The 18,204-nt window shown below is 42.6% G+C and overlaps 1 protein-coding gene across 1 annotated transcript in view; it reads right to left on the reverse strand.

Annotated features, from left to right (window-relative positions):
• The window catches only part of LOC121945845 (atrial natriuretic peptide receptor 1-like), a 46,417-nt gene extending 29,413 nt beyond the window's left edge, over positions 1-17,004 (reverse strand). Inside the window, exons 1-2 of the mRNA XM_042490195.1 lie at positions 16,298-17,004; positions 12,239-13,061 (exon numbers count right to left, since the gene is read on the reverse strand). Coding sequence (XP_042346129.1) covers positions 12,239-13,004 — 766 coding nt within the window. The 5' untranslated portion in view covers positions 13,005-13,061; positions 16,298-17,004. The remainder of the gene's footprint in view (positions 1-12,238; positions 13,062-16,297) is intronic.
• Positions 17,005-18,204: the final 1,200 nt, after the last annotated feature.

Raw genomic sequence — 18,204 nt, forward strand, 5'->3', positions numbered from 1 at the left:
GATTTCTTCCCTTTCATCATAAATGTATGTATTAGGGCTGCACGGGACAATTTATTTTCTTGATAATAATTGATGATAAGTTGACAAATCTAACGACTATTTTATCCATTATTTTACAGGTTATTGTTTTACTTTTTTGATTATTATAAAAAGTAGTTCTCAAATAGTTCTCATGCAAATATTGTCACTTCCAGCTCCAAAAAAACAAGATGGTGATGGCAAAAATGCCGACCTCAGGACTTTATTCCATCATTGTACAAACCCGAATGTGACGTCAAGGTAGCTACGTCCACCGTTTCTACAGTCTGCGATGAATGAAACTCGTGCTTCAGATCCAATCAGAAATGTAATCACTGCTTCTTTGACCCACGTTTCACCTTTCTGCCAACTTTTCTGAAAACTGTAGTTTTTCTGTAATTCTGCTAACAGGTAAACCAAAGAAAAGGTGTCACCTCTGTGACAGAAGAAATCAAAGTTATGTGAAACTTTCACTGAACTTTTCAAACGTACTGAACAGCCTCAACGCTGACTTCAGCTCACACCAATATTCACGTGTTACTGTGTATGAAAATATTCTGAGTTTGGAAACAGCTCAGCAGGAACATAGAGGCTAAAACTGGACTATTTAGTGCTCGTAAACGTGTTCATCGAGTCAGTGCTTCTGAACCCAAAGTTAACGTCCATGAGACAACGTGAACCCTCTGAGCTCTGGTGTCTTCCCTGCTGTCCTGGACCAAACCGCCCGTCGTCCCTCGGCCTGCAGATTCCAGCATATTAATCTTTAACTACCGCCAGATGGAAGAGGAAAAAAAGAGGGCTGAAGCACGGTCTTGTGGGTAGATTTGTTCAGGATGATCGGCTGCTTGCTTCACCATCACGACGACAGCAGATGAAGAGGCGACATCCTCCGCGGCTGTGTGGGACGGTGAGGTCACAGAGAGAGATGTCAGGATTCAAGGATTCAAGGCCGTAAACAGGATTTCAGAAACATGATCTCTGGTTCACTTTTCACGGATGCATTTAGCATACGGATATATTCGCAGGGATGAGATATATAATATCGTATAATCCCTCCGGTGAGCTCGGGGTCTGCCCCCCGCCAAACAAAGGGCCGGTACGCTCTGACCAAAGGCGACCACGGAGACAGAAACGTGGCTCTTAAAGCGGCAGTGCTATGTCGCTCAGAGAGATGGACAGATGTATGGATGGATGGATGGACGGATGGATGGACGGACGGATGGACCTGTAAACCAAAGACAGCTCAAAACAACAACAGCTGACGGCTGGAACATATAACGTTATTATTCAAAAATAAATGAAACGGTGAGGCTGATGTGTGTGAATCAGGAGCAGGAAGCCCTCTCTGGAAGTCTTTAGTCTTTGAATTTCAAAACAAAAGTAATTGTTCATCATGAGCTTCTATCGGTGGGAGCTGCTGCTGCCAGCCTCTGGTGTCACTTTCCTCGGCTGGACGTCCTTTAATGGTTTCATGTTCTGCAGCCTGCGTGTTTTTATCTAATATCTGCCACAGGATAGTGTTTGAACTTTATCTCGATAATTGCAGCGTCAGCTCTTTGACACCGTGTGAGGTAATAATCGAGGCCCGTCCCGGGTTTTTTTCTTCAGGACTAAAAGGACACAAAACACTGATGGTCTGATAATGTCTGACGATCAGTGCGGAGGCCCGGCGTCTCTTTGTCCCCGCTGTGATTTAACACCTCTGTCAGCGCTCTCACACAAAGTGTCTCTGTCGTTCATTATCGAGGAGTCTCATTCTTCCTTTGCTGCTCTGAGCACAGATTTCAGCTTCAGAGACCACGAACACGTGTCGAGCGAGCGGACCGCAGCCGGACACACTCGACTGCAATGTTCTGATAATAATTCTCTGTTATAACTGTTTTCATAAACCCGTTTGATTAAAACCTTTGCTTCATTATTAATGGCTGCCTGCTGGATAACAAATGACAGCCTGCAGGGACCCGCTGCATTTTGGGAAAACGGTCAGAGTTTCTGCAGTTAAATGTTTGAAACAAAGCCGTTCTGATACGTTTATTGTGATGGCAGCGATGAAATAAAAACACGGAGGCCCAAAGTTTCAACCAAACTTTCTGCTGAGACATGTCACCTGCACTTCCTCTATTCTTACCTTTCACAATAAAAGCCCTGGATACAAACAGTGCCGCAGTGCTGACGGAGGGAACTTTGAGAGACGCTGAGGCTGCCGATGAGTTCAATATTTACAGTATATGTTCAATAATTTTACATGATCTAGCATCAGATGTTTCTCTGGCTCTTCTCTTGGATTGTTTTTAGATGAAATCTCAGTGAGAGCGACGAGCACAAACGTTCATGCGTGGAAAAAAGAAGACTCTTATTTCAGCCTGTAAAAAATGGGCTGGCAGGTGAGAAAAGTCATTTCTCACACTGTTTACTTCCCTACAATTAATCTTTATTTCACTCCTCAGGACTAAAGCTTTTGTTTTTTATTGTTTTGTTTTTTTAATGTGTGCGTTTGCTGATTATCATGGGAACAACTGATAAAACATTCACTTTGGTAATTTATGGTCGGTGTCTGTTCGGTTATTTTTGATATTTTCAGGCCTGACAGATTAATAACATCCATATCAGTTATTGCAGGCTGACGACATGAGAGCAGTTGTTAGCCTTTATTGTGACGGTCGGTCGTAAATGAGACGAGCAGTAAACTACAGCTGAACACGCTTCGCTGGTCTCGTGGTCTCCTCTGAGCCTTCAGACTGTCAGATAGCTCCTCGTCTTAATTAGCATCCCTTAGCTGTTAGATGCCAACTTAATTGTTAATTGGCTCCAGTTAATGAGGTCAGTGCTGATTCGTTAAGAAGAAGAGCACCGGAGAAGCTGTGCGGTAAAAGATTAACTACTTTCAGTCTCCAGAGAAACATGCAGATCTCTAATCAGTTTCCCATGTTTAGGCTCAAAGTGCATATTTTCAGCCTGCGCTGTCATCTATCCATGAGAGCAGTCAAGTGGTTTAAAGTCCCATTGCCACTCTCACCCCCTCGTCCTAATTGGCGGAGCTGTTATTGACCTTAGAAATTGTGGCGAGGTGAACGAGTCCTCAATCAGCTGGAGGGCTGCTTCATTCCTCAAACTGTCACCCTGCGGCCTCAAACGCTGCTGGATCTTGTGTGCAGCAGCTTTAAGTTTGAGCCTGTGGTGTGAATGCAGAGAGCTCATCCCTGGAGCTTATAAAAGCCTGGAGACTGCCGAGCAACACTTGAGGGTATTCTGAAATAAACCACATTTAAAAATACACATTTAGGAACATAAAAAAACAGCCGTTACATGCTGAAACTCTTTCTTGATTAACGATCAATTCGGCAGAAACTTGACCTTCAGCACAGGCTGCCGGATACGATCTGAGAGCGCTGCTTTTGTTTGGTGCAGCCACGATGGACCAAACCCAAAAAGTCATCCACAGCGAAACAGGAAGCTGCACACAGTTAGTGCCATTTTCTCTTTGTGTCCAGATTAGATCCCAAATAATCCTTTAAAGGACATCTCTGTTAATGCAGCGGACAGAGCAGGGACCAAAATAACACGACTGAGTCAAATCTGCTGACGCCATCAACCTACTCGACACAATACGTCCACAACGTCTTAACTGCAGCTGCTCTGAAGTTGCACACACACTGCCTCTCAAAGAAAGACAATGTTTCTTTCGATAAAATGTTTCTTTTTCTGCTGATGAAAACGTCCCTCAGATCCAACAAAGACGTCACCACTGATGGTTATGTTCATGTTTTCAGTCTGTTTTACGCTGCTGTATAATCACACATTTGTCTATTTTTCACAGATAATCTTCCATTAATAAAACTTCAGGGGCCTCATGTACAAAGGGTGCGCACGCACAAAAAGGTGGCGTACGTCCTTTTCACGCCCACGTTCAGATGTATCAAGAGTGAAATGACCGTGGAAATGTGCGGTGCTCCACGCCAACTTCAGAGCTAGTGTACGCACGTTTCTACCGCTTTTGATCCGCATCGGTCACCTTTAGTACGAAAATATCATTACTTGTCCAGCAACGACATGAACAAAAGATCCCCGCCTGGATTCGAACAGGTGATCAATAATATGAGAAAATGACACAACATCCTCTTATCAGACGCACATTACTGTTAGCCAATGAATAATATATCCTGATATCCTCACCAGTAAACGTTTCATAGGATACAGTTTCAAACATCACATCTAAAACGTGAGCGTGTTTAAGTACATTGTGGCCGTGCGTATAGCCTAACAGTTTATAAAAGCCCTGACAATGTTATCTGTGCCCCGATCATTTCACTGTCGTGCGTACTATCATCCCCATCGATTAACTATTAAAGCTGACAGTCGCGTCTGATGTGAATGAAAAAGTATTAATGAATACTATAGAAGGTAAATGGGATGAAATACATGCACGTCTGTAGCTGTTAATATACGTTATATCACGTTACCCACAGCGAGCGTCACGTTACACGCCAACACGTGTGTCTGCACGTGTAACTGCACGAAAGCAAACAGGGAACATTTGAATGAATAATTCTTCCTCCTCCCAGTTTCACTCATGGCGTATGTTTGTGTTGTGTGATGGTGCCTGCAGGGCAGGGCAGAAATTTTATCATAGTTTTTGGTTATAATGTGTAAATCTGCTGCATCAAGTTTAAAGTTTTGGAGCAGCAGAATGAGCAGCTCATGTCAGAAATACCACAATCAAACAGCTGTATTAACCTGTTAGCCAGTGTTTCTCTCTGTCTGAGTCTGGCTCTGAACACTTGGCCCTCAGGTTTACACCTGGAGAAACAAACAATACAGATAGTCAAACAGTTTCAAAACCCAAATGTTCATAGGTCAATGGTGAACTTCCTAATTACAAACAGGAAACTGTGAGGATCTTGAACCAGGCAGCTGATGGTTGAACCACGTGGAGTCTGTGGTTTGGGGACGAGTAAAAGACCGAAGGACAGAGTGACAGCTTCTCTAAACAACAGCGTGGACCTCCTAAAAACTTGGGACTTACTGAGGTCACTGCTGCACAGGAGACAAAAGGCAGAAACACGGTAAAATTAGCCCGAGTGTGTTTGGCAGGAAATACCTACAGATCCGATAGGCCGACTGTGGTTTCCATATAAGGCGGCGGGCGGCTGACCTCTGTTAATAAATGCCCTGTCGGGAGGTTTGATGCTGCTGTGGGAACCGGACAGGGAAGCTCGCTGGAGCCGATAGGAGAGGCCGAGTTTGTTTACAGACTGAAACACCTCCGCAGAGGGAGGAAGCAGCCGACCAATAGCCCAATTTATGATTCTGTCACTAAACTTGAGCACGCTGACGGTTTATTACTGAAGCTGAGCTGCTTGTTCGCTGTGTCTCAGAGTCAGATAAGTTTGTTCTCACTTGCTGTATTTATCTTCTCTGGTTAAATATTAACTATTCACACTACAGAGCACAAACTCATTTCATGTTTTCTTTGAAGTGTTTCCGTGTTGCTAGATGTCACACATGAATCCTGTGCTCAATGTATTTAAATATATGAAATCATTTTCCATCTCATTTGAAATGTCTGTCTGTGTTCTCAAGTCTTCCCGGACGTTTGATATTAATTTAGACATTTCTGGAATGACTGCAGTGTTGAAGAAGCATTTGGAGGTAATGATTACTGTCAGCAGGACTTTATCTGCATATCATTGTTTCATATATACAATATAAGAAAAAACAAAAAATCTCTCAAAGTGATGACATGAAATACATTAAAAATAAATATTCATACAGTTTACTGTCACATCAGAAGCAGGGGTGGTGCAGAGGGGGGACTTGGCTGCAGCTCTATGGCACCATCTCTGCATTAAAACAGCTAAAGAAAGAAAAATCAGGAGATCCGGAGCAGAACAGGTGAGACTGAACAGCTGATTGTACTGACCCTGACTCTAACCCACTCTAAATGTGAAGTGCACCTGAACGTGGAAAATGATTTTGTGTCATTAAACCACTCAAAACACTTTCACACCACAAGTCACATTCACAGACTGTTGGCCGAGGCTGCTGTACAAGGTGCCACCTGCTGCTCACTTTAACCCTTCACACAACGACGGAGCAGCCATCAGAAGCAGTTTGGGGTTCAGATACTTTGAGATGTTGACTGGAGGAGCCGGAGATCAAACCTCCGACCCTCCGATTAGAGGACGAGCCGCTCTACCTCCTGAGGGACAGTTTGCTTTCACTCATGTCTGCAGCAGCTGCTCCTCTCATCCATTGATCTGATCAGCTGATCATACTATACCAAACTTCATGGTTCAAACTCCTAAAACTGCTGCTGAGGAAGAAAAGGTCTCATGAAGAACTACGCTGCCTTCATGGACCCACAAAAACATCCAAATTCAGAGAGAAGACACAAAATGATATAAAGGACGCCTCCTCATCATGTACACATCGATTCCGGCAAGTTTCATATCATTTTTCTGTTGGTTGAATATTCTTGTGTCAACATTAAAGCTTTCTCCCTCTCTGCAGTCAATCACAACTTAACATGAGCGGACCACCAGATAAGAATATTTGACCAAACTGCTTTTTCCAAAGTCAAGACCAAACCATCAAGCTGCTGTTTGTTTGTTCTTCTAATTTCATATTCATGGCTCCTAAAAATGGTTTAATCCTCTAAAGCTGCATCCCAAGAAAACATTTAATTAATATAATCCAGTAATTACCCTGATGTACTCCACCACATCATAATGTCATCAATTTTTTTCGCTGTTTGTCTCTTGGTAAAAAAGGAGAACATCAGCTGTGCACGTTGCTCCTGAGCACCTTTCTCCATCCTGGAAACGTGCTGCATCATTCTCTGCTGCAGACTTTTCCACTGGGGCCTCGGGGCAGAGCCATTTACAGCGCAGAGCAGCCGTCTGGCCTGCGGACGCATCGATCGGGCTCATATTTCTGGTTGCTGCTTTCTCTGGTGATGGTGCCCCGAGGCAAGGAGCAGGAGTTAATGTCTGACCGATCGACCGGAGCTGCTGGCTGGCTTGATGGCACAATGAGAGGCAGAAACCACGACTTCATTCACACGAGCTCTGGAGCTGAATCGGCCATCCAAAACTCACTGCTGAACTTTCTGCTCACAGCAAATACCCTCCTGTTTAATTTTGGTCTGTGTGTGTGTGTGTGTGTGTGTGTGTGTGTGTGTGTGTGTGTGTGTAAAATAACGTGTAGAGGATAAATAAAAAGAGTTACTGCCGTACATGCTACAGTGGACGCTATAGGATTGAGACTGACGTGTGACTCTGGTTGTTTGTACTCACTGAGAATCCAGAGTCTGTATGATATATGGACCCAGCTAACGTTGCGTCAGCCGTTGTTTTGTGGACTCCAATTTTGCAGGCTCCAGTTTGGCATTTAGCTACAGAGACCAAAAACCTGTAAACATGTTTATTTTGGCTGTTAAGTTTTAAAATTGGGGTCTATAGAGAACCAGCAGCAATAAGTCCTAAAACCTATTACAATTTGTCAACTCCTTTTCCCTGAGGGGTGTACTATGAATCCAGATCAGTGCCTCGCCGAGGTCTGATGAGTGTAAAGCTGGGCCTCCCTGGGTTTAACCAGCTGGATCACCATGGTAACTGATGCTGCAGACTGTGTCACCATGGTAACTGATGCTGCAGACTGTGTCACCATGGTAACTGATGCTGCGGACTGAAGCTGGTCGGCAGCAGGTTGTTCTGAGTTTCAGCTGAAATCGGCTGAAAAGCATCTTTCACAGCTTCACTCTGTAATCTGTAATGTTTTCTGCACAGTTTGACATGAAAGGAAGCTTCTTAAAAAGCACAGATCACATTATACATGAACAGCTCACTTTATATATATTTTAATCAAGATGATGTTAATTTCACATTAAATGTGATATAATTCCTTTAGATCAGCTCATACTGTCACCACTTGATATGTCTAAATGTTTTTACTCTGCTGTTATATCACAGTATATTTATCACAGATATTATTCAATCCGAAAAATTCATTTAACTTTGATTTGTCTGAAAACTAACGTGATTTATAGCCTCTTTCATTACAGGACAGACTCAGACCTGAATATAGTTGTTGATGATAAAGTTTAAATCATGTTTAAAGTGTCAGAGCTGCAGAATGAGCAGCTGTTAGTTAGAAATAACGCAGTGATAAAACAGATCGTCTGTAATGACCTGTTCATTCACCAAACACCATTTTCTGTCAGCTCTGTCACCTTCACTGAAGCAACAGTGTCACTTTGTACTAAAATACAATTTCATATTCTTCAAAGGCGGAAGTAGGCGGCACGCGGTCGACTATTTATAAGAGTCACATGATGGGTTCAGTGCATCATGTGACTGGTTTTCTGTGAACACGCTCAGAGTGTGAAGCAGAAAGAGTTAACAGAGACAGATGATCAGCACTTTCCTGTCAGCTGTGACGCAGAGAGACGACTCTGGCTCACCTGGCTTCACTATATAACCGCCGGTCTCATAGTCATTGTGTTTGTTGGATAAACACGGTTTTACCGCCTCGCTGTGGTGGAGACGTTGAGTCATGTGACCGTAGTGTAGTGTGTTTACATCCGAACGTTAGCTTTTTACTGTTCATAATTGTATTTAGGCTTCAAACATCCTAAAAGTGGAGTTCATTATTGAAAATTAACTACTGAACAAAACCTGTAAGTATCATAAACCTTTATTTACCACAACAAACTTATTCACACAAATACAGCTGAATAAAACCAACTGTTGGAACTGCAACAACATCTGCCAACATGTGTCAGTCACCACAACCAGGAGAGGTACACACACACACACACACACACACACACACACACACACACACACACACACACAAAAGAAACTTGAGGGTTACCCAGTTAAGAAATTTAAGCTGAAAATCAAAATTTTGAGCAGTTTTGAAACTGGAAGATAAAGTCCTTTTGAAAGCGCTTCATGTTCAGTCAGTGAAGCCCGTGCTCTTCACACCGACAGGTCTGTGATCAGCATCACAGCCTGTGATTATACGCCGAGAATTCAAAGTGTTTATTGGACGTGTGGCTCTGCCGCACTTTCGCTCTGCAGTTTGTTCTGGGTTGTCGTTTTTATCAAGCTGTGTTTAAATCCAGCAGCTGGGACTCAACAGTCCTCAATAGTCCCAGCTGCGGTGAGGTCAAACTGAATTTTGAAGATAAACTTGCTGCATGCAAACACACAGAGGTGTAAATCTAAAAATACACAAAGAAAGGGCACTTCGAAAACGCCATCCTGCTTTTTTAAAGTTTTCCCTTTCAGAATCGAATTACTGAACACAAGACACGCAGAAAAGCGGCGACAAAACTGACTCCATTTACTGGCAGTAAATTCACAGATCTCATAACAGGCTTCTAAAATGCAGTGTTCAACGAACAGCTGATTGATTGGTTCAATAATGACAAATCAGAACTACAGACATGCTGAACCAATCACAGTGAAGCATTCTGACGTGGATGATACCGTTTCATATAAAGGTTGACTAAAACAGTTCGTATTTGGATGTTGTTACAGAAGAGTCGGGCTCATATCAGCAGATCTGCATAATTTCCGAATGTGCCCATCAATTCTTTCTGCACCCGATCCGGATCTGTTTCACTGAATATTGTGCCGATCACAGGTCCCGATCTGATACTTGTTTTAAAGATTTCAGGATTTTACTGTACACTTACTGCACTGCTCACTTTATCTGTATATTTATTTATTTATATATTTACTTATTTAATTACCCCCTGTTTTATTTATTCTGACATTTTTATTGAATGATCAGCGAGACCTGAGGACTGAATTTTGTTCTTTTTATGTAATGCATGGCGGGAATTCTGATGACAAATCCTTGATACTATTTTCCTCATAACAGAGCTGTTTAATTATGATTCAAATCAATCCAGCGTACGCGCATAACAGCTGCATCACTCTGCAGTACATTAAGAAAAGCAAATCCCTGCTACCACGCTGTTCCTTAAAGTTATTTATTTATTTTACCTAACAAAGAGCAGACCCTCTTCTAAATCTTTTTGGCCTCGTCGCTGTCTCCAGGGAACGTGTCTTCACGTGTCTTCATGCTCGTCAGCTGCGTTCTGCTGAATTCTGCTGAGCGTTTATTTTCAGTATCTGTAGGCGCCATTTAACCTTTAACCCTTTGAGACCTGGGCAAAATGGTTTGATTTCTTACAAAAACATGGGTAGGAGGCAACAACAACTTAACAATATAAACGTACAATAAATTAGATTAAAGAACAAAAACAACAACAACAACTGGCAAGAAAATTACCTAAAAATACATTTTTTTTTAAAAAACAAGAAAATTACCTGAAAAAAAGAAAAATTACATGTAATTTAAAATAAGTTTATATATTAAATTATACTAATTAAATATATAGTGGTCTGGACATTTTTTCTTTAATTCTTTAAAAATATATATTTTCATGTCACTTTCTTGTCACCATTCATTAATTTCTTGCAATTTGTAGGACATTTGTTCCCACATGTTTGAGCAAATCTAACTGATTTTAAGTGTTGACATGGCTCGTGAAAGGCTTCTGAATGTCTTTGATTGATGTCAGTGAAGGTTTCAAAGGGTTAAATGAGAAAAGATGATTGCAGTAGACAAAAATTAGGGCTCTGTCTGATGCAGAATTATGTGAGTCGAGTCTGATTTGGCCCATGTTTTTTTGTTTTTTTGTTTTAATTGAAGGTTTCACAGTTTAAACAGGGCTCAGCCCAGCGCTCAGAGGAAACAGTGAACGAGCTAACAGCGCTAACACTGGATCTGCCCAGATGGATTAGCAACAACATTTATGGCCGACACTAAACAACAAACAACAGCTGACTGGAGTCGCTGCTATTTTTGATTCAAGCTTAGCGATTCACCTTAAAGCTAAGCTAAACTATAGTTCATTTGAAAGCCTTTTTCTCAGTCTTTCTTTTCATAGTCGCCCATCCTGGAAAACTCTACAGCCGATTCTGTTTGTTATCGTGCACCGCGCCCCGGGCAACACTCTGAATTTCTATCTGAATTCTCTGAGCTTAAATCAAGTTTAGTGCTTAAACCTAACCCTCAGACAAATTAACTATCGTTGGAGATTTTAACATTCACACCAATATTATTAATAATAGCCTTAGTTCTGCTTTCTGACTTTTCGGGAGTTTTTCCTCGGGTGATGTGAGGGTCTAAGGGCAGAGGGATGTCGTACGCTGTAAAGCCCTCTGAGGTGAATTGGCTCTAAAAATAAAATTGACTTGACTTGATTTGACTGTGAGTGTGTCGTACGTGAGCAGTAAATTCAAAACTTCTGGGCAGAAGAGAGAAGATTCCCCACAGAGTCTCTGCTCGTCTGAGCCACCACCTGCATGTCCACAGCACCCTGTACCAAAGAGCATCGTCAAGTCAAGAGTCACGCGCAGGTGTGTCAGTCAGACTGCTTACTTCAGTCGGGATGGGTCTAAAATAACATCACAATCTTTTAGGGGCATTTTAGTGATAAAGATATAATTAATTCTAAGGACATAAAACTGCAACAAAACAAGTGTTATAATTTTATATGTCCACATAAACAACACAGTTCACCTTTAAATATTCAGTAAACTACAAGAAAATTATCTGTCATAGGATAAGTGTTTCTTTCGTGCATTAAGCCTCATTTCCATCACACACGAATGCGTACAATCACACACGGCCACATGACTCTGCAGTATTCATGGGTATTTACCCGCTCCAGCTCTGATCAGCAATGATGGAAACACAACAGTCGGGTGAACACACTAATTTCAGCTCTCCGGTGAGACGTAATGACACACCGTTACACGCTGGTGTCTCTGTGAGAAGCTAAAACACGGATCCACACCAGCAGCGCTTTTACAGAGAGACTGAATCAGTCAGAGAGACAACAAGAAGAAACCACACAGACCTCTGTCCACGCTGCTGTAACCGTTCACCCGTCTGTCCGTGATCTCGTATGGACACACCAAAACAACCCACACACACGTGCTCATCTGCTGCAGACCCGTCTACACAGCTCTGCTCTACTAGCCATGGGAAAGGAGTCTGAAGTCTATTTTTAGCATGTTTACCCTTTGGACTAGTGAAAGTGTCTAGTTTGCATGATAAAGTGGAAACACTTCACCATCTTTTACTTCCCCCGTCAAAAACGTAGGAACTAAATGTACGTTTAACATGAGGGACTCACCTCGGCCATCCTGGTGAATGTCGGAGATGATCTGGGAGAAGTTGACCGGCTTGTTTTCTTCAAACACTCTGTCGACAATGGTGATGTTGATGCTCTTCAGCTCCGTGTACAAACCCTCCACGGCAAAGTAACATGGCCGATCGTCCACCTTGTTATCGCTGAACATGAGCATCACATGCTCCTGCCACCCAAAGTGCTCGCAGATCCGCAGGGCGAACTTGCCCAGCTTCTTGTGGGTGGGGCCTGTGTTGGTGATGGACGGATAGACTCCACCGTAAAAGGCGACTGCAGGTGCGCCCGCTGTTACCATGGGAACATCCCAGTGTGTGGTGAAGAGACCAACAGGGGAGGCGGTGTAGGAGCAGCCAGGCCCGATGAAAGCCCAGGGGTCATACGCAAATTTAAGGTCCACAGCCATGAGCGGGGCGATGGACTCGGAACAGATGCCGTCCTTGTCTTCGCTGTTCTTGAAGGCATAGACGAGGCGGTGGTCAGGGAGCAGGGCAGGGTCGGCGTTGACGGTTCTGACGGCTCGCACCAGGGCCGGACCGATGCGAGGCCAAGCCCATGGGTAATCTGTGTTGCTCTGTGGTAAAATAATGGCCAGCGTGATGTTCTGGTGCACCCGGGGTTCACGGTGCCCGCGAGTTTGACGTCTTAAGCTGCGGTGTTGAGATGATCTCCCTGTGACCAGCTGCAGGTATAGCAGAACCAGCAGGACCAGCAGGACCAGCAGGACAGAGGCACCCTCCCTCCGATGAGCCATCCTCCAATTCAGCCGGCTGTCCACTTCCGCCGCCGCTGAATAATTTATCCCTGTTAACTGTGGATACACACGAGGGAGACATGAACAAAACATGCAACATAAATGAAGACCTGTTATCTGAGCTCAAAGTATGACGCACACTTCCTCTTAGAACTCAATATAATCACATATTCAGGACACCGAGACCTACTCTGCTCGGTCACGGTTCAGTTCACTGCAATCATTTTGTCCATGTTTGGGGCCACGCTGAGTCGTGGGAGAAAAACTCCCCGAAGCTAGAAAATGAGGACAGTTTTCCTGGCAGCCCTGACCACCTCACACAGTGTTTTATACTTAAAGTGTAAAAGCCTGCAGCACTGCCCTCACACATTGTCATCTCATGATAAAACACACTAGAAATAACGTGAAAGACTTGCTCCGACATTTATCTGCCTCAGAAAGGACAGATTTACTGACAGACTCCACTAACTGACTGAACAGGTCAGTGTTCAGCGATGGTGAGAATTTGAATTACACATCACTTAAATAATCAGTAGTTCTCATCCAAATGTAGCGCAAATTTTAATCCAGATGAGAATTTATGTGCTTTTTTCCTTCCACTACTTTTATGTGAATATTGGGAGTTGATCCATTAAGTACGTTTACATGCAAAATAATAGTCTGTTTTCTGCCTTTATTCTGAAAAATACAATGGCCCTAATTCACTGTTATGTGTATAAACATTCTTTCTCTGCACATCAAATAAGTGCACCCGAAACTACCATCGGATCCATGGCACATGCACACAGGCTGATGTTGTTGTCACCTCCATAAGTGTGTTATTGAATCAGAGTCTCGTGCTCACTGTCTGCAATCAGCTGACTTCCGCGCTGCCATTTCTCTGCATTAGAAAGTTGACCCAGCAACGCATCACGGTTACGTTGTTTCTACACACATATGAAAGTCTTTAAGCGTCGGACCATCAGTGTAGTGGTCTGTAACGTTAGATGTAGCCGTTTTCTCACTCGTGCACGGCCGGTAAACTAAAGTGAAGAATGGTGTAACGTTGGCTTCGCTGTTTAAGTGACTGTTACAGGCAGAGACTCCTTCCATGTGTCGATGATCCTCATATATCAAGCCTGCACGGGGACAAACAGCAACCCAGTCTCAATCTCAAGTCATCACACGGTGAGGACTTGGACAGTCACCGCCGGAGCGCGAGCGCACTGACAGGGAGGGCGGATGGGAGGTGCACGAGCCACGCAAACAACTGACTTTCATTCCTGGAGTTTGCAAGTTGGCGAATTCCTGTGTGGATGTGTGTGAGTGTGTGTGTTTAGAGTTTGCATCCCAGCATGACGTCATACCATCCTGTGGATTTGTGAAGCGGCATCCCGGCACGTCAAAGGTTGACGTGGAAGGTCACCTAACCAAATGTCATAATGTGACGAGTTTGGAGTGAGAACATGTTGCACACAGTCAGCAGTCTGTGAGCAAACAGAAGCTGTGATGAAGAGAGCTGGCAGTACTCATGACTATATATGATCATTTATTCCACCCGTTTTGTTTCCATGTAGCCGGAACTCAACTTTTATCAGTACATAAAGTTTTCCACCTCCTCCTTTTATCGTGAAATTTTGAGGTTCACACTCAGTTTTTTTTAATGCCCAAAAGGAGCATAAGAAGAGGTGGATAGAAACACATCTACTGCCATCACACTAAAAACAAACCAACAAACCAACAATCAAAAACATTTCAATTCCAAAGGCAAGGGGCAACTAGGTACATTTATTCAATACCTACTTAGCGTACTACTTTGCATTTCAATTTTTTTAAATGTTGCATATTGTATTCTGATGGCTGTGTAAATTGTTACTCTGCAAACAAGAATTTTATAAACACAGTATTATAGCAAGCTCGTCAAATATGCCAGATTGCAAAAGATGAGATTCAGCACCACCTGGACCAGCTGCAACCTTAAATCATCAATTATTCAACAGTATTCAGGAGAGGCCCTGAAACTCCCTTTTTTAATCCATTAGGAATATATATATATATATATATATATTCCTAATGGATTAAAAAAGGGAGTTTCAGGGCCTCTCCTGAATACTGTTGAATAATTGATGATTTAAGGTTGCAGCTGGTCCAGGTGGTGCTGAATCTCATCTTTTGCAATCTGTTATATTTTGAATATTTAATGTAAAATGTTTTAAACTTAAAGCATAATCGTATCAGTGCCACATGGTCCAGAAATATGCCATAGAAGGCGTTTTTGCCCAGCAAAGAGATGCAAAGCAACAAAATGAATGTTATATTCTACATATAGGCTTTTTATTCCGAATATATTCAGATGTAAACTCTGTGTCATCAACAACATTCTGATGAATATCTCTAATTTCATTACCTATTCATTACTTATCTATTTTTACTTTTCTCATTATAATGACTGATTTAAACAAGATTTGAAAAAGTGTTATACATAAAACTTTCCTACTAAATCATTCATTGTGTAAGAAAAGTTTCAAATATATTCATTCCTGTGTTTGAAGTTATTTATTTATTCGTGCTTTCTAATGCAGTGTCTTGAACATGTGGATAATAAGAAAACTTGATTTTCAAAATGCAGTTTCTTTGCTTTTGTTTGCTTTATTGTTCAATTTCAGTCTGTCATTTCCTTATTTTTTTTTGACAATATGTGATTTCTAAGATGTCTCTGTACTATTTACTTTTTCTGAAGTAGTAGCATTGGACAAACATAACAAAAAAAACAAAAAACAGCACATTGTAAATTCATTTTATTTATGTTACTGTTCTTGGGTTAGGGTTATGGTTGTTTTTTAATCATACTTGCTACCTTGTTTTTTATTATCTAACATTTTAATATCCTAATATTTTTTTATATTTATAATAATTATTTACTATTGTATTGTTCCTTCGCTGCTCATACTTCTTCGTACCTCATAGCTGCTGTAATATTGTGATTTTAACCCCTGCGGGACTAATAACGGATTATTTTATCTTAAAAGAAAATCCCAGAAAGGCCAACAGAAACAATCACAGTTTGTATACATAAATGTGGTCATGTAATTCCCCACAAAATCGTCATTCACTGTAATCAACATATCAAATATATCTGCAGATTTTCAGCCTCCGCGGTCACAGATGCGTGTGCGGACACGAACAAGCCTCTGAACGCGGTGCCGTGTTCGTAATGGAGACGGACGCTGCGTAAAAGCACGATTCCCTCCGGACAGAAACATGCAGCAGTCGGATCAATACACCATAAATTCACTTCATTTTCTCCTCCGTACCTCAGCGGCTCTGTCCGTCCCCCTTCATGCTCTTCGGAAGTTTCGCTGATCTGAAACGGGAGAGGCGCTGCCGGTGGGGCCGCTAACCAGCCGTGCATGGCGCGTGCCCTCCCCGGCACCGAGTCGTGTTCCTGAGATACGAACCGTTCGGTCCGATCTGTCCGATCGGTCCGCTCTTCGCTCCTTTGATGGAAAACAAACAGAACCGGTTCGGATCCCGCGCGCGTTTGAAAATGAATTCGGTGAAATGTCGGTGGACTTTTCACCGCCGAGTTTCCTGATGAAGCTCCGGAAAAACCTTTAACATCCTAAATGTTGGAAACGGACCGAAAACTCTCCGAGACTCTGAGCCCAACTCCAGCGCTCACCTGTCGGCGTCCCGGCACGAGCTCACGCGCTTTCAACTCTAAAAAACCCGAAAATCCACATTGTCCACCAAGAGTTTGCAGTTAACGCCAAACTGCAGCGGCAGCCCAGTTTACGAGAAATCCAGCAGGTGAAGTCTGATCATTTACAGGCGCGAAAAACCGTTTCTACAGCCGCAGGTGATCTCTAAATCCTCTGAGGACCGACGGACCAACAGAGAGCCCAAACACCGACACTGACTGAAAGACACCGAAAAAGAGACACTAACAGAGACATTCACCGGGAGACCGAGAGACTGAGACACTAACAGAGACACTGGGAGCGGACCAGGACGGGGAGACCGAGAAACAAACCGAGGGGAGGCAGATCGTCTTTGGGCGGAGAAAGCTGCACGGAGCCGCTGAGAGAGCAGGAAGGAAGGAAAGGAGAGAGGAAGGAGAGGAGACAGGAAACGAGGAAAGGAGGGAGGAGGGAAGTAAAGAGAGAGAGGAAGGAGACAGGAAACGAGGAAAGGAGGGAGGAGGAAAAGCCTGAAAAGGTGGAATAATAAGGAAAAGACAGGAACAGCTGAGGACATGTCCTAAAAACGAGCCGCAGGACATCATAAAGGGACAAGCTGTCATGAGTATCTATTCAGCCTTATGGAGGAGCAAAGTGTAAATGATGATGACAACAAAAGTCACCAAAGAGTTTGAGACTTTCTGACCATCTGGGCTTCGAACGTGATTTAAGTTTTACGATTTTAGCCTAAATTAGAAATTGTCGCTGTGGTTTTCCAAAGTAATGAAAGGCTTTTATTTGCATATATCAGAAGATGAAAGGATCACCATGCAGTGAAATTATGGCCTAAATGTTCAATATATGTCTTCAAATATTTTTAAAAAATCACTTTGGTAGTCTGAATGTCATTTGTGACCACAGTTGTTGAAAAAAAATATATATTTATATAATTTTCTATATTCTCTTATGATAAGGGTTAGGGTATAACACATTTCAAACAACAAGGCAATTCAAAGTGCTTTATGGATCAATAAAATACACAAACTAGGGTTTTAACGATTCACTTAAGTCACGATTCGATACGATTCATGATACTGGGCTCACAATACGATTTTCTCGGGATCTGTTTTTTTAAATAAAAATTATTCTGTTATTTTAAACTAAAATTATGCAAAAAGCTGCATTTTCTCTTCTTTTCTGTATTAAATTAAAGAATCTCTTTTTATTTCTGAGGTATAAATGCAAAACACAAACTCTGCTATGAATGCATCTCTGGACATTCACAATGTCCCCAGCTGTTAAAAGCCCTTTCACTGGGACAGAGGGGGCTGCTGTGGAAAGGTAAGGGTTAAAAGGTTAAAGGGTTAAAGGTCTGCTGGAAAGCAGAGAGGGAGAGTTTGAAGAGCAAAGTGTGTCATTTGTCTCTCGTGGGTGATGTGCTGGGCTCTCTCTTTGGCTCTTGGACTCGTTTGGCTGAGCAGGGCTGCAGCTCGTCAGGTTTTGACGTGTAGTTTGTGTTTTTGCCAGTTAGTTGTTTTGTT

This window comes from Plectropomus leopardus, chromosome 7 (genome assembly GCF_008729295.1).
Source record: "Plectropomus leopardus isolate mb chromosome 7, YSFRI_Pleo_2.0, whole genome shotgun sequence".
In the NCBI taxonomy this organism is placed as follows: domain Eukaryota; kingdom Metazoa; phylum Chordata; class Actinopteri; order Perciformes; family Serranidae; genus Plectropomus; species Plectropomus leopardus.